Here is a 25817-nt window from a genome sequence, read left to right as displayed (position 1 = left end):
CTGTTGCAAATACAGTTTGTACTGTGAACGTAAACTATTTTTGCACGTCTTAAATACCATTCCAAAAAGTTTTATAAATCAGATACAAAACACTTTTGTTAACATACCAGACGTATCTTGTGAACTCTCATTACTTCTCTTTAATGGTACCAACCTCGAAGCAATGCTTTTCAACAAATTCGCTCTTGTATTAGTTCAGTAATATATACAACATCCTTGTACCAAAATGGTATTTTTAAAGCTTATGATAAGCCAACAATAAAAAAAAAAATAGCGAACACAGTATATTAGCGTTCCAATGGCTTCTAAAGCAAAGGAATCAATTAAAAAATATTTAATGGTATTTATCCCTCATCTTAATTTTTCAAGACACTATTTTAGTTTTGATATAAATGCCTGTATTTTCTGTCACGTTGACATGGAGACGACTGATTATCTTTTCTTTTTGTGTGTATTCCTGAATTTTTCTGGGAAAATATTTGTAATCGGTTGGAGACGAAAAAATTCAGTCACTACCCAATTTGTTATGTTTGGAGTGCTATTAGATTAAATAAATATTTTTTTTCCATTAATTTAATGTTGATTTTGGCCAAATTATTTCTTCATAAATGCAAATGTATGAAGACGAAACCTTATTTTTCTGTTTTTAAATAAAACTTGACTCATAATAACTTTCCATCATTGGAATCTATAAAAAGTATAAAGGCCCAGAAACTTGTTGGAATAATACAAGAACTTGATTTACACCTTTTTTTCTTTTTTTCTTTGCTTTCTCAGAATATATGTAAAATGATTGGTAATTTGCACTTATATTGTAAATGTGCCTTGTTTAATTTAAATTTTTTTGTTGCATTTATTGGTGCCATTGTATATGTATATCCTGTTCAATAATAATGAATTATATTATTATTTTATATCAATAATTTAAAAAAAAACAATTATTATTATTTATTTCCCCTTATACTTTACCCATAATGCTCATCGGCTTGCTACTTCCGGTCCGGGTTTTCTTACTTCCTCCTTTAGGCAGACTGCCGAAGAAAAAGGTAGGTGACCGGGAGAAAAATCACGATTCTTGTTCCCTTTGTGCATTAATCGCAGTTTATTTTTATATTTTCACTTTCGATACAATTCTTTGACGTTTTGTGATTGTTTCTTTATTTACCCAAAATGGCACTTTTGTCCTTTTTTCTATAAATTCTGCGTGACATTGAGACCGGCTGCGGGTGCCGCATTGGCTTTACCCTGTGTTCCAAATACCTTAATCCTGCCTTGATAGGTGCCCTACATCCGGGCTCTAAACCTACATATGTAGCGCACTACTACTTTGTGTAGTGAGAAGAGATTTGAAAGTGGGCCGATTTTTACAATGTATAGTAATGGGATTTCTGATTGTCCATTACAATGAGTGTGTGTGTGTGTGTGTGTGTGTGTGTGTGTGTGTGTGTGTGTGTGTGGGTGGAGCTGATACAAAGGGAGAAATGTATTGATCTTTTGCTCGAGCCTGTATGACCTTCGTGAAGCTAAATTTAGTTATTTTGCTAGCATAACTGACTAGCTTCATATATACATACAGTAGAGTACTGCAGTATTTATTATTCTATATGTATTTACTATTCTATATGTATTCCTGTTTAATGCTGGTATTATATCTCATGAGATCTGATGTCTAAAATGAGTAGAAATATTGCCCTGGTTTCTCTTTAGGACACACACACACACACACACACACACACACACACACACACACACACACACACACAAAACAATGTAAAATAAAATGCTTGGTTTAAAATATTAATAATAATTACATTAAACTCAATACACTTATTATATTAATTAAATTGAGTAATCGATTCAATTGGCACAAATTAAATTGATAAAATAAAATTCATTAAATGTAAAAAGTTGATATTTGTTCCTCTACAGAATGTTGGCGACTAGAGCACTCGGTCTTGTTGGGAGGCGAGCCCTGTCGACTTCAGCGTGCCTGCGTGGCCATGGTGAGCTTCTTGATTAAACCATCTTACTGGTACACCGATGATGCATCTATGTTCCAATTCATTCTCATAATGAACTTCGAAAAACTCCATGAAAACATTACCATGATGCAGTGCAATCATACAGTGCTGACCAGGAGTGAGAGAGAGTTTGAGGGCAGGTCTGGGGATTTAGGTTTGTTACTAATATGCCTGAAATGCAAAGAATGGGTTTGTTTGGGGCAGATTGATGTGAGCAGTTTCGATGTCCCTGGCACACGGTTTAACATCTTATGTTTAGTTAGTCACATGATGTTTCTGGTCATATTAGTAATAGTAAATGTTATTTCTCTGCTTAAATTGTTTCTATAATGAGTGATGGAGGTTAATGTTGTGTCTGGTGGTTTTTTTAAAACCCGTCAAACCTTTTGTCTAACAATATCATCCTTTTTTCCTTTCAGGAGTCGCCAAGGTGGAGGACTACTCCCTCCCGGCCTATTTCGACCGCCGTGAGACTCCCCTGCCTGAGATTAGATACGTCCAGCAACTGAGCGCAGATCAGACGACCCTCAAAGAGAAGGAGAAGGGGTCCTGGGCCGTGTTGTCCAATGAAGAGAAAGTTGCACGTACGTAAAAAAGAAAACCACTTGTCTGATCTGTGATGTTGCTGAGCTCTCATTAGATTTCGGTTTTCTACTAGTGATAGAAACGAGCAAGCGTTTTTAAGATGTACAGTATGTAAGCAAAAGTTTGTGGACACCTGACCCTAAGCTTGGTATGGACTTTTTTTTTTTTTGAACATCCCATTCCATGTGTAGTCTCTATTTGCTGTTATAATAACCTCCACTCTGCTGGGAAGATGTTCCACTAGATTGTGGAGTGGATATTTGAGCTGATTGAGCTACAAGAGTGTTAGTAAAGTCAGGAGTCCCAATACTTTTGTTCTTCTAGATTATAGTATCTCTGCAAATTCCCAGACTTTGTTTCTCGGTGTGTTACAGTGTACCGCATCAGCTTTAAGGACAGCTTTGCTGAGATGGGTAAGGGTTCAGGAGAATGGAAGACGGTGGTTGCTGGAATGTTGTTCTTCATGGGCTTAACTGGCTTGGTGGTTCTGTGGCAGAGGAAATACGGTACAAGTTCCTCTCTCGCTACCATATTTTCCACACTCTTACCTAATCTTGATAAATCTTACTAAAGTATATCTATTTCTGGTTTCACAGTTTACGGAGATGTTCCTCACACCTTCGACCCCGAGTACAAGCAGAAGGAGCTCCAGAGGATGCTCGACATGAGGATCAACCCCATCGAGGGCTTTTCCGCCCACTGGGACTATGAAAACAAAGCCTGGAAGAAATAAATAGTTTTTAAATGTCTGTCAGTGGACCAAGTTACACAACTTCATGTAGAGCAATCAGTGTGCAGTTCAGTGAAAAGTCAATGTATGACTTTGTCTTTACCTCAACGAATGTGTTCTGGAAGACCACTTCCTCTTAAGGTTATTGTATTCTATAACGGAAATAAAATTCCTAACCATCTTTGTTTGTGTGACACATTAACTTGTAATTAATCCTTTTATTCTTCTAGCACTCGTTCATAAAATCCAGCACTGTTCCATCCACATCAATTAGAGAACAGTAGCTGAAGAGTTGATGATCCTTGTAAGGGGTTAAGAGGTCTATTTAGAGTAGAGTGAGAAGATCCCTTTTAAATGTGGACACCCAAACCTGGTCCAGCATGGCAATGCTCCTGTGCACAAATCCACTTTAAGGAAGATCTGCTTTACATGATTTGGAGAGGAAGATCTTGAGTGGCCTGCTGTAGAGCGCTGATTTCAACCCTATTGAACACCTTTGGGATGAATGTGAACACTGACTTCACCCCAGGCCTCCTCCCCTTCGCACCTACATTAATACCTGACTTTACTCACACCCTTGTGGCTGATGAACACAAATGTCCACAAGCACACTCCAAAATCTAGTGGAACATCAAAGAATAGTGAAGGGAATTATAAAAGAAAATTGGGCATAAATGTGGAATGCGATGCTCGAAAAGCACATTCCACACTTATGACCAGGTGTCCACAAACTTTTGCCAATATAATCTCTATATACTGAACAACATTATAAACGCAACACTTGTATTTGCCCTGTTTTCCCTGAGATGAACTTAAAGATCTAAGACCAATTTCTCTGAAATATCGTTCACAAATCTGTCTACATCTGTGTTAGTGAGCACTTCTCCTTTACCAAGATCATCCATCCACCTCACAGGTGTGGCAGATTAAGATGCTGATTAGATGGCATCATTATTGCACAGGTGTGCTTTAGGCTGCCACAATAAAAGGCCACTCTAAAATGTGCAGTTTTATCACACAGCACGATGCCATGAGTTTTGAGGGAGCGTGTGATCGGCATGCTGACTGCAGGAACGTCCACCGGAGCCGTTACCCGTGAATTGAATGTTAATTTCTCTACCATAAGCCGACTTCAGAAGCGTTTCAGAGAATTTGGAAGTACATCCAACCGGCCTCACAACTGCAGACTACATGTAACCACACCAGCACAGGACCTCCACATCCAGCATCTACACCTCCACTCATCCTCAGCACCAAATGTCCATTCATTATACAGTAATTCTATCATTATTGAGTATATTAACCGCTCCACTGATGGACACGGATGCAGAACTGTTCATGGCGTCTGCATCCGTAAAACCACTTTGTTTATATTAAGCTATACTCCTCGTATTAATTATAGTCCAGATCCCTTTGGAGCTTCAACCCCCCACAGTAACCTCATGGATGTTTAGGGCAGGTTTATGTGGTACCATCCTAAACTGTAGATGGTTCCAATCAAATTGAAGATCATTCAGATGTAGGGTGTTGATTAGTTTTCCCATATCAGCCAGTTTTTCTCAGTTGCATTGGAGCATTTTCTCAAATCATCCTTAATATTTGCAAAGCAGTAAAATGCATTTCTCAAAACGATCCATACAAACAGCACAAGACATTGGATTTCTTGCAAAAGCCTGCACTTTTCTCAAAATACTCAGTTCATCTCTCAAATGTAAATATTTGTCAATGATCATCTCATTACTATCAGAATAACACGTCCTTTTGTCATTGTTCACAAACAAGATCGTCAAACTGTTTAGTCGTGTTGTCAGTATGACGGCGCACAGGTTTAGTATTTCCTGATATAAACTACGGTTCGGATCACAGATTGTAAATACACAAAGTTGAATTTGGCATCTAAGAATTTCAACAGCACAAATTTATTTGATTGCATATTCGATTTATATTGATTGCAGGAGACCGAACAGGATTCGCACTTTTATGTAATAATGTTCGTTAATTTCCTGGTTGTTCATCCATTTTTATACATTTTCCTTCTTTGGTTTGTTCTGTCTGTTACTAATTGAAGGTTCACGAGATTCACCTTTGACCTGTTTTAGAGAACTGGTTGATTATTGGTCGATCTGATGCCGTTCACTCGCCTTCATCTGCACAATTCATCAATTCTACACATTTACCAAAAAAAAAGTTGAATAGACATTTTAGATGACAGATGATGAAAACTCGGAGAAACGTTCCAAAGCAACTGAGAAAAACTGGTTGAAACTTGAAGAAATCCTTTGGAGCGTTTCTCAGATCAGAAATGAAATTCTCAAAACTACTTGTTCAGCCTTGTGCTCATCATAAAAACATTTTCTTGTCTCTTTGATCAAATCGCAAATGCGTTTGTACATTAATTTAATTGATTGTGTACGAGTGTCTGCTGTTTCCTACATTATCAGTTGTTTATGTTCATGTTGATATATTCTACTGGTTTCACCTGAATAGTTTTAACCCCCAAAACATCTCAGCATCAGTTTATTGTATACGTCATTGAATGCAAAATGATTAAAGCAGTTTTCATCATCTGTCATCTAAAATTTATATTAAATATTTGTGTAAATGTGTTGAACTGATGAATTGTGTAGAATCTTGAACGTCACTAATGAAGGCGTGTGAACGACATCAGATCAACCAATAATCAACCAGTTCTCTAAAACAGGTCAAAGGTGAATCTTGTGAACCTTCAATTGGAGAGTGAATCTCTTGCAATCAATATAAATCAAATATGCAATCAGATACATGAATTTGTGCTGAAATTCATAGACGCCAAACTTAAGGAAGTTAAATTCTGTGCATTTTTAATCACCGTAATAAAAAACGTACTTTATATCAAGGAATCCTGAAACTGTGCACCGTCATAATGACAACACGACTAAACATTTTGACGATCTTGATTCATTCTGATGGGAATGAGATGTTTTGAGAGATGAACTGAGGATTTTCAGAAAAGTACAAGCAAGAAATCCAAAGTCTTGTGCTGTTTGTACACATTGTTTTCTGAAATGCATTTACTGCTTTGCAAATATTAATGATGGTTTAAGAAAAACTGTAATATGGCGTACATTTTATGTATAAAGTAGATGAATCTTATATCCTGTAAATAAATGTGTGTGTGTGTGTGTGAGTGAGTGAGTGAATCTCAGGGTTTTGGGTGGAAAGAGTTAATGTGGTGTCCTGTAGTGATGTCATTCTCCATAAAAAAAAAAAACAAAAAAAACCCCAAGCCTTGTTTAATGCAGCTCTAAGAGATGATACCTCTATAATAACTCGACGTAAAGGGGATTTTTTTTTTTACATTTGTGGAACAGTTTTTGAGTCGGTAGGACAAAGTTTTCCCTTCGCAACTTGTTCCGTTGAAGCGGAACCTTGTGCTTTGGTGGAGGGAGGAGGAGGAAGCTAGTGCTGCGGAGCTATGCTAGCTCTAATGGTCACAAGAAATCGCAAATAGTTCATGTAAAACAAAATCATCCTCCAGAATCATGGGGAACGGAATGAACAAGGTAAATTCGACTTGTAGTCTCTCTGGGACCGAATAGCGAGATAATTTACTGTAGTTATTTCATGTAAGCAATTTCTGTGCTAGCTGTAGGAACCAAGGCTTAAGGCTGAACCACAAATGAGTAGCCGCTCCCTATATAAGAGCACTATGACGTAATGGCCTGCGCGGTTTACCTTGTGCCCTACGTAGTGGAAGAATGTGGCATTTGGGACACGGCTCGTGTCACTGCCAAAGCGCGTCATGGTAGTTTGGTGAAAAATAATAATTATTAAAAATGTTCAGGATTTAAATAAATTGTTTTATTTTTTCAAATAATTTTCTTGATTCATTATTTTTTTTATCGATTTCCCTTAAATGTTGACTCCTTTTGAATTACTGCAACTGTATTTATTATTATTATTATTATTATTATTATTATTATTATTATTATTATTATTATTATAATTAATAATAATAATAATAATAATAATAATAATAATAATAATACGCAATATTTATATATATAAAATATTTATCATTTCTGCTGTATAAATGTACAAACTGCTTAAATACACACAAACAAAAATATAATATTTAAAAGAGGGACATAAATTAATCTATTCATTTATATGAATCTTTTGTATATAAATGTATGTATATATATATATATATATATATATATATAAATACAAGATAAGTAAATAATGAACTAATGCATACTTTATTTTGCAGGTTATTGATGGTCTCTATTTAGGAAATATAAGAGGTAAGCAAAAGATCTAATATAACAAAAACTTTTTCGAAATTAAAAGTGAAAAATTATTTTATAAAAAGAAGTATTACATTTTGTTAAAAAAAGTTTTTTAAATCATGTTTTGTTTCTCTTTTGGTTTTCTAAATTACAATTTATTCAGTTTTTTTATATAATAATATACATTCTGATCTTGAATAATTTTTATATACTATATTACCATATAAGCTGTATATTTTTCCCAGCTAGTGTAAATGTTACCACTGTTTCATCCCCTTTCTGCCTTTATATGGTCAGAGCAGAATCTGTGTCATCTCACACCATCTGACATTTTGATATTTATAGTTGTTCCTTCAGATCCTCTGCAGCGCAACACTTAAAAATAGGCTGCAGCAAACCCGATCCGCAGGGTGCAGACTGTGACCCAGGACTTGTTCTAATTATAAATTACACTGATAATAAATCTTGGAGTCGACGTGAGCGTAAGACATCTCACGGGTAACACAGCAGTCCAGGGGGCGGTATTTTGGAAGGGAATATATCAGTGCCGGTGTAGAATAAATCCTCAGTGATAATTTGGAGTAACTGTTAAAGCTCTGAGCATGAGCTCTGTGGTGTTTTATTTCTCTTAACCCACAGCAAGTCGCCTTTTTTAAAATACAGGACCCGCTTTTTATTCATTTCTAGCTACGTTTACTGTGCAATGAAACTGCTCTCAATTAACAATTAGAAACAGTTTTTTTCCCCTCTTTGTCCTGAAGTTCTTTTTTTCCTCAGAGAAAAGAGTACGGAGAAAAGGGATAAAACTGACCTTTGAAATCTAGCGAATGCTTTTATTACTATATTTTATTAAGCTTAATTGTATATAGGTTTTTTTACACAATCTTTTATTATTTTTTTTAAAGAGACAAATTTATTTGTTACATATACTGTACATGGCCACACAGTGTTAAGAAGTCAAAGCGCAGAGTCAGCCCTGATACAGTGCCCCCTAGAGTGTTAGGGGCCTTGCTTAAGGGCCCAACAGTGGCAATCTGGTGATGCTGGGTGAGCTTCTGATCAGTAACCCAGAGCCTTTACCAATGAACTACAACTTCCCAAATATGGCACTGGACTGGAAAATGCTCTGCGCTTTCCACTGTGCAAGCAAAATTATTAGGGCCTAATTTAATATCATATTTATTCAGTGGATTAATTACATTAGCAAACTTTAACCAGGTTGGTAATGAAGCAGGGTTATGGTTTTACTCAATACACGTAACTTAGCCAAATGCTAACTAGATGGTTTACACATTCTGTGTACGTTTGTGGCTACTTTGCTACCATATTTGACTTACACACTATAACAGCTAGCTTTCTTCATATTAGAGCTGAAGGATGATAGTTTTAATGACTTCATAGTTATTCTAATGAAATGACAATGTAATGTTCACAGAGCAAATCTGAGGTAACTAGATGATTAGCCAAGCTAGTGTGGGCAAAATCTCCGCTCGGTCTTGACTAGCCTGCTATCAGAGGTGGAAATTATGAGTAAATTAATTGATTAATTGAAGAAAAAAAAAGTTGTGTTTTTGAAGGTGTGAATTGCCGTACTTTATGGTCAGTATTGTAGCGCAGGAACTGCTTCTGAGCGTCTACTCTACTCAGTCACCTTCAAAAAATTTACCTCAGGAAACAAATAAATTGAAATAAAATAACCAAAATGTATACTTCTTTATTTTTACTTTATTTTCCTCCCGATTTACAGACTCTGAGAACCGAGAAAGCCTGTCTAAGTACGGTATCACTCACATCCTCTCTGTGTGCAACAACGCCAAACCGGTACTAGAGGTAAAACAGTCACTCGCTTTTACTTTCCCTCGTTTCTTTTTGCTTAGATGAGTGCAAAATTTGTACATCCCTCACTTTAGAAAAAAAAATGATGCCAAAAAACAAAGAAACAAAAAGCAAGGTGTTTAATGTGTTAGTATGCGAATATAGATAGCAACCGGAGGAGTGCTTAGATGAATCTAGATTATAAAATTATTAAATTACATTATTCAGAATTGAGAATTCGATAGAATTCGTATAAAAACAATCTTTTTTTATTATGTAATAGTTTTCTGTAGTTGCATATTTTGACCACATGGGGGCAGGCAGGCCACACACTGAAACCTGAACGAGTAATTTTTAACTGTTGTATGATTTTATTCTCAGGGTGAAAAAATAAGTTTACATGATTTACATGATGTATATTAACTTATTTTATTTATTTTTTTCATTTTTTTAGGACATGACATACCTTTGCATTCATGCTGCAGACGCCTCGAATCAAAACCTGTGAGTATTAAACCCAAACAAGACACACACACACACACACACACAAACACACACGCTTGCACAAAACAGTTATCAGTATGCTCACATACAAAGATTACTCAACGTCATATCAGCAGTCCCATGTACGTGCAGGAGATGAGCATCAGGAAGAGCACAGCCTGCCTTAGGTTACACAACAGTCTCAAGACATCGCCTTTGACTAGTCAAAGAGGATGTAAACTTCCAAAAGTCCATATCAGACAACCCCTGATTTATAGAGATGCATTTAATGGTCATAATAGTTATATAAATAGCAGAACGGTAAGGTGGTGAAGATGCCAGACTTAAGGTTCAACCCACTTCCAGGTACGTATATGTTCTGGTCTGGACCGTATTTCTGACAGCAGTTTAGATCCAAAATATAAATTCTTCTTTGCCTTTCACACGTACACTGTGTTCGTACCCTGATTGCATTGTATATGGATGGGGAAAAAAAAAAAAAGCCTCCAAACTTGAAAACGCCCCAAAACACCACTGCTCAGATGTATAACTGAAATAAATGGAGGTTGGTGTCTGACTGGTGGATTAAATTAAATCATTTTTATGATAAATATCAGTAAGCCAGGATTTTTTTACCCTCATTTCCGCCTTAATTAAGAAAAGTTTGCTGACTTCGACATTATGCTCCTCTTACTCCCAAATCACTGTTCGTTTTATAGAGTCTGAAATTAGAAATAAAACGTCTATAATCGTAATATGCCATAGACATGGACACAGACTATAAGGTGTATATGAACATCATGGAAAAACATCCAGAGAATGATGAATGAATATAAGGAATAATAAATATAAGGAATAATAAATGAATAATAATTGCATGTCTTCCCTTGACTCTTAATAGTCTTAATAGTCTTTTGTTAGACCCTCAAAAGTATGTGTGTGTTTCTTTAGAAAAAGTACATAGTTTTTTCTAATGCATGGCATAAGAAGTGTAAATAGGTGATTAAGGACACCTGCGACTGGACACTGAAGCGTAACTAGAGTAGAGACAACAGGTTCGTCTCAATGCCGTCTCGTTCTCAGAAGTTTGCAAGAAAATCTGCCTTTTTTTGTGAGAAATTGATGGAAAATGCAGAAAATGCAGTGTTCATAAACTCCTAAATTGTTACGCAGGTGGAGAGTGAGAACGCTCACGTCCTGGCTTATCTCTCCCCACACACACTCACACACACACACACACACACACACACACACGCACACACAGAAGTCAGAGAGATGGAGGCAGTTCCTACTGTCTGACTCAGTGAACACATCTCCTCCACCCCCCCCCCACCCCCCATCTTCCTGTCCAGTGTATTATCACTGCTTTACGACACACCGGATAACTTTAGACCTCCCAGTCTTAGTCATGCGCTATTGCGTGAGAAGAACACTTTTTTACTTTTTACAAAAATTTTAAGATTTCAAAGAATTTGTGTTGATTCTTCTTCGAGAAAGGACTCCACGAACCTCTAATCGCACAGTGAACTTTCAGTTGTCGTTTTATTGATTTGCCAGACAATCCAGAGAGTGATGTTTGGACTGGTTCTTCACCTTACGGTTAGCACAAATGTTTAGGGGCGTCGTTGAACGCTATAGCGTGAAACTTTCCCTTTACATGAACCCAAACCTGTTCCAGCGTGACGGTACCCCTGTGCACAAAGCCAGCTTCATAAAGATCTGCTTTACACGTGTTGTAGTGGAAGATCTCCTGCTATAGAGCTCCAGCACCTTTTGGGATGAATGTGAACTGCACTTCAGTCCTCCTCACCTCACCTACATCAGTGTTTATTAATCCTCTTATGCCTAAAGGAAACTCTGGACAAATCTCCACAGGTACACTCCAAAATCTAGTGGAACATCTTCCCAAAACAGTGGAGCTTATTATAACAGCAAATGGGGAATGAGATGGTCAGATTTCCACAAACCTTTCACCATAGTGACAATAGTTTAGTGTTGCAGGTGTTCACAGCTGTTTGTTCACCATTTAGAAGCTTAGTGGTTAAGGTATTGGACTTGGGATCCAAAGGTTTTGAGTTTAAATCTCAGCCACCCCAATATACCACTCCTGGGCCCCTGAGCAAGGCCCCTAACCGTATAGTTGCTCAGTTGTATTAATAGAGGTAAATGTAAGTCGCTCTGAATAAGAGTATCTGCCAAATGCCAAAAAAGTGAAGTCAATTTAAAAAAACATTCATGGAAGGAGTCTCCAGTGTCAGTGGTAAAGCTAAATGGAGATTTTCTCTAAATCACATTTTTTGTTTGGAAAGCTGCTACAGTGAGTGATGAAAAATGTTCAGGGAAGTTCTGTGATGTAAAATGTAAGTCTAAATGGATATAAAAAACACCTAATAATTCAAAATGTTTATTCGTTGGTCAAATTCTGCTCTAAACTGCTCTAAACGCTAACAGAGGACATGCAGTAATGGGAAAATGATTGCCTTTTTCCTACAACAGCACACGCCCAAGGGGAGTATTCCTTATGTGAAACATTTCCACTACACAAAAAAAAAACATCTGAATACAAGGTGTCCTGAATTGGGATCATGCTGCGTGTCTGAGGGTTACTGAGGGGCTTTGGCCCACTGTTGCAATCTAGCAAAAGGGAAGGAAACCAGCAGTGGCCACCAAACCTATTAAAAACCCTTCTGTCACAATCCTACAGACATAAAAATAAGGATAACGGTCAATCTGCTTATTTCATCAGCACCCTTATGGTCTTTCTTTTTTTTTTTTTTCTCTCACACGCACTTCTACACACACACACACACCCACACACACACACACACACAGACACACACACAGAGTGCTGAATGAAAATAAACTGTATTTATTTAGTACCCATGTAGTGTGACAGATCATCGGATGAACATTTTAATGCGTATCTCTCGCGGACTCTGACGCTCAAAGCCGACGTTGCTCGAAGACTCTTCCTATTTTTCAGATATAACTTCAGGGTAACGCTTTTGACCGAATTGTTTGTGCAGCACAAGCACACGCACACGCCGTGACATTTCGGCTCAAAAGAATTATGCAGCTCTTGTACAGTTATTACTTATCGGTATTAAATGCAAAATGCAGCCGAGTGCAAAGGTTTGTGTTCTCAGGTTACTGCTGGATGATTTGATCTGTTTTTTTTTTAACCAGCAGCAGACATTTCATATGTAAGCTTACAGGAATTGCATTTTTTTTTACAATGTGCTGCTGTTAGCAGTTTTTTTGGGGGTTTTTTTGTCACACAGCAAAGTGCTTTTAAAGTTTAAAAAAGATGAACTTCAAAAAAGCGTATAGAGACATCAAAAACAAATATTCCATATTCTACCATAACCCTTTATAATAACCCCTAATACTACCCCTTACACTTACCCCTAATACTACCCCTTTTACTTACCCCTAATAATAACCCCTAATACTACCCCTTATACTTACCCCTAATACTACCCCTTATACTTACCCCTAATACTACCCCTTATACTTACCCCTAATACTACCCCTTTTACTTACCCCTAATAATAACCCCTAATACTACCCCTTACACTTACCCCTAATACTACCCCTTTTACTTACCCCTAATAATAACCCCTAATACTACCCCTTATACTTACCCCTAATACTACCCCTTATACTTACCCCTAATACTACCCCTTATACTTACCCCTAATACTACCCCTTATACTTACCCCTAATACTACCCCTTTTACTTACCCCTAATAATAACCCCTAATACTACCCCTTATACTTACCCCTAATACTACCCCTTTTACTTACCCCTAATAATAACCCCTAATACTACCCCTTATACTTACCCCTAATACTACCCCTTATACTTACCCCCAATACTACCCCTTATACTTACCCCCAATACTACCCCTTATACTTACCCCTAATACTACCCCTTATACTTACCCCTAATACTACCCCTTATACTTACCCCTAATAATAACCCCTAATACTACCCCTTATACTTACCCCTAATACTACCCCTTATACTTACCCCTAATAATAACCCCTTATACTACCCCTTATACTTACCCCTAATAATAACCCCTAATACTACCCCTTATACTTACCCCTTATACTTACCCCTAATAATAACCCCTAATACTACCCCTTATACTTACCCCTAATACTACCCCTTATACTTACCCCTAATACTACCCCTTATACTTACCCCTAATAATAACCCCTAATACTACCCCTTATACTTACCCCTAATACTACCCCTTATACTTACCCCTAATAATAACCCCTAATACTACCCCTTATACTTACCCCTAATACTACCCCTTATACTTACCCCTAATACTACCCCTTATACTTACCCCTAATAATAACCCCTAATACTACCCCTTATACTTACCCCTAATACTACCCCTTATACTTACCCCTAATAATAACCCCTAATACTACCCCTTATACTTACCCCTAATACTACCCCTTATACTTACCCCTAATAATAACCCCTTATACTACCCCTTATACTTACCCCTAATAATAACCCCCTAATACTACCCCTTATACTTACCCCTAATACTACCCCTTATACTTACCCCTAATAATAACCCCTTATACTACCCCTTATACTTACCCCTAATAATAACCCCTAATACTACCCCTTATACTTACCCCTAATACTACCCCTTATACTTACCCCTAATAATAACCCCTAATACTGACTGCACCTATCCTGTAGTTTTGGTTTTAGCCGTGTATTTGTGGTCCAGCAAGTGCTATTTTTTTATTGTAACTATTCTTTAGATATCACATTAATGAGAATCTCCTGCAGACAGAGAAGACAAGCAACAATAAAAAGCTTTTAAGAACAAAAAAACAAACATCGTTTTAATTAAATTTTATTTATTTATTTGTTTGTTTGTTTGTTTGTTTATTTATTTATTTATTTATTTATTTATTTATTTATTTATTTATTTATTTATTTATTTATTTATTTATTTTAAGTTTCTAAATTTTACAAATGAAAAAAAAAAATTACTTTGGAAAAGTCTGGAAGCAATCTTTCCATTGAAAAAAGCAGCAAATTCTTTACTTATTTCCTCAATAACTGTTTCAGTGCTAATATTCCACTTTTTGCAATTTCTTTCTTCTTACTTTCTTTCTTTCTTTCTTTTTGCACAGATTTGCTTTCGTTTCAGACCGACTGACCACACTGGAGAAAAATTAGCAAATTTGCTGATTGTGACACTTAAAGGAGTAAAGATTTGTCTTGTTTGGCTTCGCTTGATTTCCCAATCCAGACTTTGAAGGCAGATTGCTCCGCATGTGGTTATGTTTTGCAATGCTAAAGATTTCACATCACCTGAAGAGTCGAAAGAAAATTTCACACTGGCGACTGGATACATCATGAGCAATTATTAAACTACAGAGCTCTCAGTGATGTGCTTTATAAAGGCACTTTATCAGTATAAATATATAGAGAAATAAACATATATATTATAGAAAATTCAGAAAACCAGGGTATGAATATACATCTGTGCTCCTGTTCAGGTGAACCCAGAATTTATAATATTTTAGTCAAATAAATAATATATATGAATTATAACTATAAAAAAGGAAAAAAGTGATGGAGAGCACTAGAATAACTTCACATCTATTTGTAGATTTGGTCACGATATTGTTGTTGATTTTTTTTTTGTGTGTCATTTATGCATTATTATACCAACCATCTTTTTTTTTTTCAGGTTGCAGCATTTTAAAGAGTGTATCCGTTTTATCCATGAGTGTCGTCTCAGCGGAGGGGCGTGTCTGGTCCACTGGTAAGTGAGCTGTTCGTTGTTATCGAGTTACACTGAAAAGTATTAAGAGTATCGCAAACGTTTACAATTCAAAACAGAAACAGACTGAAATCCAACATGAGTTAAAAAATTATTATTATTTGTTTTTGGCTTCATGACTTTGTAGATGATGTCCACCAAACGTATTCAAAGCACTAAAGAATATTAAAAAAAAGTACTGTCTGATACGAGCTGACCATCGCTGCTATTTATTTCAGAGTAATAATTAAACACACTTTAAAAAAAAACAGCTAGTTTACAGAAATTCTTGTGTCAGTATTCGACTTTTACACTGCACTCAACCCTCAGGTTATATTGTTTCCCAATCCCTTATTTAACCCTGTGGAGAGGTACTTTTTTACATTTAGAAGGCGAATAATATAAACTTTTACAAAGTTAACGCTCTTACAGTCACAAAAACACAGTGTGGTGTGTGAACAGTTGCAGCGTTAGAGGAAAAAATTCAGAGGACTTTGAAGAAGGATTTTACAAAATCTTGCAACATATTTGTATTTTTTTTTTTTGCTAATGAAACAAGACAAGACGCATTATTTAAACACGTTGAACGTATCCATGTATGTTAAAGTTGTTGACAAAGCAAATACGCGTCATTGCGGTTAATCCAGGGTTAAGAATGTATGAAGCGTGAGATTATAACCATTCTGGCTTAATTGTTAAACGCGGGTAACGTTTGAAACGTGATAAAATAACCCAGGATTCTGTTCACCTGGAGTTTAGAACGATTTAGAGGTTAATAATGTCAAGTGTGAAAAGCACAAAAGAAACAACAATTCTTAGGATGACTGGAAATATTTTTTTAGTAGTCGGAAAACATTTGTTTTTTTTTGGCCACATTAATACATGTTGTATTTTTTTCGCCGTTTTGGCCTTCCGTCAACAAAAACTAGCATTTGTGAAATATCTCTCGAAACGGTGAAAACGCCCTTTAGAGTCTCAGTGTGGAGTCATATGGTGGTGTCTTTCCTCGACATTGTCGTTAAGTTTTAAAGAGACTAAAAGTAAATAAACGGCAGGCGCAGCACTAAAATGATACGGATTACTGTAGACGTAGCCTAATACATTTCCGTTCGAGAACTCCTATTTTTCTCCTTGTTCTGCCCTTCCGTCCACACTGAGACACCGTTTTTCTTCAGACAAACGAAAACGTAGCTTTTTAAAAAACTCTCTCCGAAGTGGATCAAATTGGAAACATTTGAAGCGGAAGCCTGCTGTTTATTTACTTTCAGGCTCTTTGAAATGTTGCCTTTGAAATAAAAAAGATTTATTTTTTACTTTTTTTTTGTACAATCGACACTGTGATGCAAAAAACGCCGAGAAGGAAAACGATTGAAAACTAAATGGTGGATGCGGAAACGTTTTTAGACTAAAAATGCCATTTTAAAATTTGTGTCTCGAAGGAAGTTGAGAAATTTAAGAAAAAGATCCTTTTTAACTTATTAGTTGAAAATGTTGCAACAATTAAAATTTTTTTCAAAAACGTTATCTGAGCTCATAATACTTACGATTCCTTATAAATATAAATACCCAGTTAAAAAAAATGTATATTGTATTTCTTTATTTGTTCTTTGTGTGTATCGTATTCCTGCGTTGCTACAGCTCTGGGTTTGGCTCATTTATATCGGCTCACACTTCAATCTACAATCTAGATCACACATCGAAATAGAGTCAAAGCATTTTCTCTCACGCTCGAGTGAAGTCCACCTCGGGTCGAGTGCTGTGTTTTCTTTTTACACAGAAACGCACTAATCGCCTCTGAATTGAAAACATATTTAAACACCCCACTGAAGGAAATGATTCACAGTCCTGGTTTATAAGTAGAAATGATTTCCCAGGTGAGTGTAATTAAGAGTGGTAGACGTCGTCCTTTAATTCCCCTGAGGTGAAGATTACAGGAAGAGCGATTAAACACCGGTCTTGCGTAGACGTGCTCCTTTTCACAATCTGTAAACATCAAGAATGACACCACTGTTCCGTCTGGGTCTGTGTTCCGAGGCGAATATGAAGTGCTGATGATAGCGTACCTGTGTTTCAGCCTGGCCGGAGTGTCGCGCAGCACCACCATGGTGGTGGCGTACCTGATGACCGTCACCACCTACGGCTGGGAGGAGTGTCTGTCTGCGGTGAAGGCTGTGCGATCGTTCGTGGGTCCTAACTGCGGGTTCCAGCAACAGCTACAGCAGTTCCAAAGGACGCAGCTTTCAGAGGTATCTCTTCAACCTTCAGCTCACATCATTAGGTGAGAAATAAACCAGCTAGAGGAGTGCAACTACATAACCTCCACTCTTCTGAGAAGATGTTCCACAGAATTTTGTGGAGATTTGGCTTATTCAGCTGCAAGGGTGTTAGGAAAGTTAGGTTCTGATGTCAGTGAGGTGAGGAGGCCTGGGGTGCAGTCACAATGGTGTGGGGTTTATAGCTTAGAGATCCAGCCAGAGATCTTCAACTCCAACCAATGTAAACCATACTGTATCTCCATGAGGATATTGTGCCTGTAGCTTTGTGGGAAATGTTTGGCGAGGAACCAAATTCGGCTGCAAATGTGCCGAGTCCCAATATCCCACTATAGCTGCAGTTTTGAAGATGCTCTGACCCAGACGTCTAGACGTCACAAATTCGTCACCCATTTTTCCTGCTTCTAACACGTCAACTTGTCAAAATGTTCACTGGTTACCTTATAAATAAATCCACCCACTAACAGGTGCCATGATGAAGAGATCATCAGTGTGATTCACGTCACCATTTATAAAGTTATAATGTCATAATGTCATCAATACCAAGAATCAATCACTACAATACAATCAATCCCAAGAACGTTTTTTTTTTCTATTATTATTATTCAACATTATTGCTTCAGAAATCATCCAGTTGGGAAAAAGTGTTCCCTGAAAAAAAATTGCTCACTATTACAGGAGACTTGCTGTACTTTTAGTTTTGTGTGTGTGTATTGTTAAACGCCCACATGCACCAGTGTTACTCAGGACCACAGACCACGCAAAAATCTGTGTCTGTTGTGTCATCACGAGGAGCACTAACCGGCAAACAGAAAAAAAAACTCCAATTAAAGCAGATCTTCCTTTGGTTTCCTGCCAGATTGTCTGTCACCTCTGACTTACATGCAGTGATGCAATCCGTCAAACAAACCTACAGCAAGTCAAGACTGGAAGCTCAGATGTTCTGATCTGCTCTGTCTCTCAGTGCTTTAATTTTAAGTTTATTTAAACTGGATATTGACTGAAAATGTATTTACATTCCTCCATTATTATAAAATTACTAATCTGCTGTTTAAATATGACGCCAGTACTAGTAAAACTCCTCCTTTTACTTTTTTTACTTGACTAAAAGTACACAAGTTTTTGCCCCTGAATGGCGTGAACAGCAGCAGTAGAGATGTGTAGACCTTTTTAATGGGAAAATATTCTATAGTAACACACACAGTGATATAATCCACACATACTCTCAGCAGAAGCGTAGAGTTACACTTGTGTCCTCACCACAGCTTCTCATTTAACTCTCGTTATGTTTTCACTTCAGAGTAGGGAGGAGCGACACGTTTTTTTTTCTGGCATGTTAGGAGGTGAAAAGTGACATGTGATGCTCTCGAATGTGAAAATTGCCACCATGAAAATAAGGTAGAGAGTAAAAACAATGGTGGGGAAAAAAAACAAACAAAAAAAGTAGATATGTAATGAAAAATAAGAATAGGCATGAGAATAAATGTCCATCACTACAACAAAATCTTCTCGTTTGCAACTAAATAAATGAATCCCGCCATTTTTGCATGACTCTCAATCAGATTTTTCCGATTCTTTCCAATTTATTTAAGCTCAATTAAAACCAGAACCAGAAGTCCAAACGAAACACACGTAAAAAACAGAATCGGTTGGCATTTTGCCGTACGTGTTTGTTTGTCTGTGCGTTTTATGATGTCCACACGTTTCACAAGTTGATTGTGCGAACACTCGTGTGAGAGCTGTATTTCCTGTTTTTTTTGGGGGTGGGGGGGGGGGGTGGGGGCGAAAGTGTTTGCAGTGCATTGTGTTCCCATGTGTAGCTGCTGAAAGGTGACAGCCTCGCCGGGTGCCATTACTTTGCAGCGGGTGCTAAACGCACAAATGCACAAGGTGTCTGGCTCGCTCGAGTGAGCAAGGGGAACTCGAGGGGACTTGCTCGAATTGCATTATCTCCGTGTCGCTCGTCACGTGGATGTCACTACAGCCCGGAGCTTGCAACATGCTTTGGAATATTGTTCTTTCTTTTTTTTTTATTATTATTATTAAATACTTTAATATAGAGATGTCTATACATTTTTTTTTTTTTTAAGGAAGTGGTATTTCGAAAGGGGATTTACTTTTTTACCATTTTTCCCTTCATAAAAAAACTTCCAGAAAAAAAGCAGAATGTATAAAAGGTTGCAATCATGCGACTGATTTAACCCTTATGAGCGCGTGGAAGTGATTATCGCAAGGTGCGGACCACTCAGGGTTTTTTACGTGTAGCTACAATGACGAGTCAAAATACTCCATCTTTTATAGTCGTGCAGGAAAGACAAAGTTAATCTTCGTTGGGTCTAAATTTATTTTATATATGTATATATACGTGTGTGTTTGTGTGTGTGTGTGTGTGTGTGTGTGTGTGTGTGTGTGTGTGTGTGTCCATTCCATGTGTGATAATACAGAACATCAATACGTCCAGCCTTTCTAGAAGGAAAATTGTCACAGGAATGTAAAAACTGGACGTTTTTTACCACAGACTCTGGTCTTAAGAGCCTGTCATAAGTTTGAAAACGCGAGTATTTGATGTTTTTTGGTTTTCTTATGCATTTTCCTTTCGATTATATGCAACAAACTAATGGTTAATGGAAGTCTCTGTTCAGAAGGTCGTCGGTTCAAGGTTTACTGCCAAGCGGCCACTATTGGGCCTTTGAGCAAGGCCCTTAAGCCTCTGTGCTCCAAGGGGCGCTTTATCATAGCTGACCCTGCGCTCTGACCCCAGATTCCTAACATAGGATATGCAAAGCAAGAATTTCACTGTGCTGTAGTGTACAGGTGCCAAATCAGTTCATCTTTTCTATTCTATATTGCTATGATTTTTTTATCCATAGGCATTAACAGGAGGTTTTTGGATGAAATACATGTAGCTATGTCACCTTATGTCACCTTTCACAAATTTCTGTTTATATTTGTAGAACACACAAACTCATTTTATGCAAACAGGTTAAACCAACATGGCTACCATTCAATACTTCAACACCATGCAATTCCGGGCTCTGTAAGCGTTATTTAGAGAGCAAACAGAAGTCTGGAGTGATATCGATCACGGAATGACCTGCCCAGTCACTTCACCTCAACCCTATTGAACAGGATGAATAGGAGTGAATAGGAACAATGCTTAAGGCATATCAGAATATCTCCAGGGAAAGAAAAAAAAAAAGCATTTAATCCTCTTTAAATCATCGTTTTTTTTGTTGTTGTTGAAATGAATGAAGCTTCATGACTTGGCTAAGAACCCTGTATGTTTTGATTCATATTTCCAATCAGTTATAAACAATGTTTCATGAGTCACGGCTTTGGTTTTTACCCGAGCACACGTAGGTTTGGAAGCAAGGTGTTAAGCGTAATTATGAAACCTGTCTCTTAGACACAAGCGTGTGTGTGCGTGTGTGTGCGTGTGTGTGCGTGTGTGTGCGTGTGTGTGCGTGTGTGTGCGTGTGTGTGCGTGTGTGTGTGTGTAACACACCTTGGTGTTATACCAGAAAACATGATAGAGTGCTACAAACCCAGACATGTCACACGGTTCACATAGCAGTACAACAGACAGTTATGTACATATTTATTTATTTCTACAGCCTTGTCTAAAAAGCCTGGCCAAAAGTTTGTGGACACCTTATTATTAGATTGGTATGTGCTTTTTGAGCATCCCATTCCACAGGTTTGGGTCTCCTAGTCATGTCATGCTTCAGCATCCTATGCACCTGTGTGCCTACATCTTTGTGCTAACAGTTTGTGGAAAAACCACATAGGTGTCCCAATACTTCTGTTCCTATACTGTAGTCTGTCTTTAGCTTAGTCTTGTTTCCTTGACGCTACTTCACGCTGGATCATAGGTTCATTAGTGTTCGGTTGCGGTAAGGAAACGTTTCCATTTTAAATGTCAGTACTTGTTTACTCTCCACTTGTTCTCAGCTCATTTTTCTCAAGCTACCTGAAGGAGAACTGAAACCCAGCGAACTCGCATGTCTCGGGACCATTAAAGGCATTTACAACAGTGTTGAAACCATAACCAGCGATCCTTTGGCTTTACTTTCACTGATTTATCTTCATATTTAATGAAGATGATTGTTTTTCGCCTCATTGATATCGATTTAATATTTATAATCGATATAAATCTGGGACTCTAAAATAAATATATATATATTTTTGCAAAGTTTTACACTAAGAAATGCATCATAGCGCTAACGGTTTGGTCATTTCACAGATGATGCCTTGCATTATTATTTTTATATTCCCGGCCTGCAGCCTACGTTGGTCTTTGAGAGGGTTTGTCAAACCGTTACTGTAGATCTTTTCACTTCTTCTTCACTTCGAGGGGGTTCTGGCTTCACTTTCCCTTTCAACTTGTGAAATATGACTGAAAATTTATGAAGTAATGGAGTCAGCTGGTCATGACACTTCACCCGACAAAAATCAGTTACTTACACTGATCAGGCAGGACATTATAACATTATGAGTGGTGAAGTGAGTAACACTGTTGATCTCTTCATAATGGCACCTGTTAGTGGGTGGATTTATTTATTATACAGCAAGTGAATATTTTGTACTCATAATTGATGTTAGAAGCAGGAAAAATGGGCGAGCGTAAGGATTTGAGCTACAAATTGTGACGTCTAGACGTCTGGGTCAGAGCGTCTCCAAAACTGCAGCTTTTGTGGGATGTTCCTGGTCTGCAGTGTTTATTATCTATCAAAAGTGCTCCAAGGAAGGAACAGTGGTGAACCGGCGACAGGGTCGTGGGGGACGAGGCTTATCGATGCACGTGAGGAGTGAAGGCTGGTCCGTGTGGTTCCGATCCACCAGACGATCTCCTGTATCTCAAACCGCTGAAGAAGTTCATGCTGTTGATCAAAATCACTGTATTTACTATATAAGTTGAACTCGCATGCAAAACGGTAGAACTGCTTTCTACTGGAGTTAGTTCTGATCCATTAATCCGATTGGTTGAGCAACGTTCCACGAGTAGCTATATTTCCCGTAAGCGCACTGCGACGTGCCACTCATCTCTCAAATCCCACTTCCTAGTTTGAAGCTACTATGTTTGATTTAATGACAAAGACTACTTTTCAGGAATATGACCGTCGACTTGATTAATGAAAAGTATTTCAGCCGAATGTTTGGAGAAACCAGGAGTCCAGAATCTTCACACATTACCGAGTTTGTGGCAAGGAAAACGCAGGTGGCTTTAAAAAAACAAAACAATAAAACACTAGGTGTAATAATCTAGGGTTAAGGGTTAACTTAACAAATTAAATTCACATCATGGGCTTTAATTTTAAGAAAATTTAATAAATGTTTTAAATTATTTTAAGATTTAATTAAAAAATAAAAATTGTTTTGCTCTGAAAAAAGGTTAGTAATTTTTGTATTATATAAATATATTTATATTCATTTATTCATTTGATATATTTAATATATTAATTAATTATTTATAAGATGAATTATAATGCAATTTATCATAATATTGGTATTTTATTGTCACCCATTTGGATTTGAAAAAGCTGATTGGCTTCCGGGATTTTTTTTTCCCCATGTGAGTAATTTGCTCCATAGCTCTAAGCCTTTAGCTCTTTCAATTCTATAGATTTAGCACATTTTATATAAACAGCACTGAAAACGCAGCCCTAATAGAAAAAGAAAAGGACCGGTAAAACAGGATACTCTGAATGCATGGGACTTTTTGGAAAGCATACCCTCTACGTGATTGTTTTTTTTCATCCGGGAATGAGTCCTTGCCTGGAAAGCTGCAGGAAGTCCGTCCCCCTTCTACAAAGTGTCTCATTCACTCTCACTGCAAACTGCTGGTCGTGGGGAATTCCGCCTCTTGTCCCAGAATTCTTTCACCCTGGGGCCGATTACAATCCTCGGCATTATACGCAGTGTAGCGCAGAAGAAAGCGAAGAAACATGACTTGATATACAAATATTATTTTTTTTTTCATCTGACAAATGTGAATAAAACTGATTTCCCTTCAGCTCCAAAAATCCGAACAAAGTAGATGTTGTTCCTCATTGGCTTTATCATCGCTCCACTGGCTGCCTGCCTCCTTTACCTTTGACCATATATAAGGATTACTTGTTATTATATCCAGGCCCATCAGTGGCACCCTGGTGGTGCTGGAATTTGAACTCACAACCTTCCATTCAGAAGTCCAACATCTTAACCAACTAAGTCTACAAGACCTCTAAAGATGCGTGTATCTGGACAGATTTTGAACCGTAAGTCCTATAAGGTATGTGATGAAGTCTTTATTGATCAGACTTGTATCTGCAGCACATCACAGAGATTTGGAGCTCAAGTCAACAACATGAACTTTTTTGCAGCGTGGATGTAATTTGATCTGGAACAATGTGTAGGTTGGCTGTACATGTGAGATCCAAAGGCTTTCGAGCAGAGCATCACCCACAGCATTACACTGCATCCACTGGTTTTCTTTCTTTTCACAGTCCATTCTGGTTTCATTACTATACTAGGTACGTGACAAACACACACCCGGCCGTCCACATGATGTACAAGAAAATGTGATTCATCAGACCTGGTCGCTTTCTTATATCTCTCAACGGTTCCTTTCTGATGCCCGTTGTAGGAGCAGTTCTTTTCAGCAATTTGTGATACAGTGGATTTTCAGAAGATCCACACGGGTTATCCTTTCTACAATCACTTTTGGTTCAAACTTCGGCAAACCAGGAACATCATACAAGACCTGCTGTTTTGGAGATGCTCTGACCCAGTTGTCTAGCCATCAAAACATCTGGCCCTTGCCAAAGTGGTTCCTTGCCTATTTTTCCTTATGTGGCAGACGCCCTTATCCAGACTTATAATTAAGCAATTAAGGGCCCAGCAGTGGCAGCTAGGTGGTTCTGGGGTTTAAACTAGTGACCATCTGATCCAGTGTACAATGTCAAACACATTTTAACCACTGGTATATTGGTGGATTTACTGAATAAACCATGTCAGTATATATTGTGTATTATATCCTTTTACAAAGGAGTAGCTACTTTTTAGTACAATATTATAAAGAAAACATTAAATACATATTTCTGAGATTCATAAAGTTCATCCGAGGCTTTGGCTGCACCCTTTTTTTAAATGTAGGTTTTTTTAACCATGACAGAATAATGAACCAACCGACTGATTATAATGTGGATGATTTTTATACCAGACATTCTTGAAATAGTGTCGTCAACCTGTTTTTCTTTCCTCCTCTCAGTATCGTGCTTGGCTCCGGACCAACTACAGGCCCAGTCCATTTAATGACCAGGAGCAGGTTTCTGCTTTACTGGTCCTCTACAGCGAGCAGCAGGCCCAGGAGCGGCGCAGACGAGGAGCCCAGGACTGGATGAATCAGGCTTCTGGAGTTTACCCTCTGCCTTATAGCCGCTTTAACAGATGAGCGATCTCCGTCCATGTACTAAAAGATAAAGATCCACAAGCTCTTAATGACTGCTGCTCACCTGTAGAATAACTTACGCTAAGCTTAACTGAGCTCAGCAATATCCTCTGCCCTCAGCAAAGACTTTTAGGTTATTATTATTATTATATTTAAATGAAAAAGCATAGCCAAACCCCCCGAATGTATCATCCATCCACTTCCAGTCAAGACGCAAAAAAAAAGACAGGGATCACACTGAATCATTCTTTCTTAGGAAAGCACTTAGAGTGATCGCTCCAATGAGGTCTAACACACCGTGGTTTTCTTTTTTTTGTCCTTTTTTAAATAAATGTCTGATTCTTCTTTTTTTTTAAATAAATAAATAAATCAGACTACTCCTCTTTCTGACTGAATTGTT

The 25817-nt window shown here is 37.6% G+C and overlaps 2 protein-coding genes across 2 annotated transcripts; both read left to right on the top strand.

Moving 5' to 3' along the window:
• The first annotated feature begins 973 nt into the window (after positions 1-973).
• Positions 974-3517, top strand: cox4i1 (cytochrome c oxidase subunit 4I1). Its single transcript, XM_083553194.1, has 5 exons — positions 974-1046; positions 1930-2003; positions 2441-2605; positions 2981-3112; positions 3203-3517. Exons 2-5 carry the CDS (start codon positions 1931-1933, stop codon positions 3337-3339), a joined length of 507 nt encoding a protein of 168 aa, XP_083409320.1. The 5' UTR covers positions 974-1046; position 1930; the 3' UTR covers positions 3340-3517.
• A 3040-nt stretch (positions 3518-6557) lies between these two features.
• Positions 6558-25800, top strand: dusp22a (dual specificity phosphatase 22a). The gene is made up of 7 exons (XM_083553185.1): positions 6558-6878; positions 7589-7622; positions 9355-9437; positions 9877-9926; positions 15644-15718; positions 17790-17961; positions 25238-25800. The coding sequence occupies exons 1-7, from the start codon at positions 6858-6860 to the stop codon at positions 25418-25420; spliced, it is 618 nt and encodes a 205-aa protein (XP_083409311.1). The 5' UTR covers positions 6558-6857; the 3' UTR covers positions 25421-25800.
• Positions 25801-25817: the final 17 nt, after the last annotated feature.

Source organism: Silurus aristotelis, assembly GCF_946808225.1.
Source record: "Silurus aristotelis genome assembly, chromosome: 10".
Lineage (NCBI taxonomy): Eukaryota > Metazoa > Chordata > Actinopteri > Siluriformes > Siluridae > Silurus > Silurus aristotelis.
This window is presented reverse-complemented; position numbering and strand designations above follow the sequence as displayed.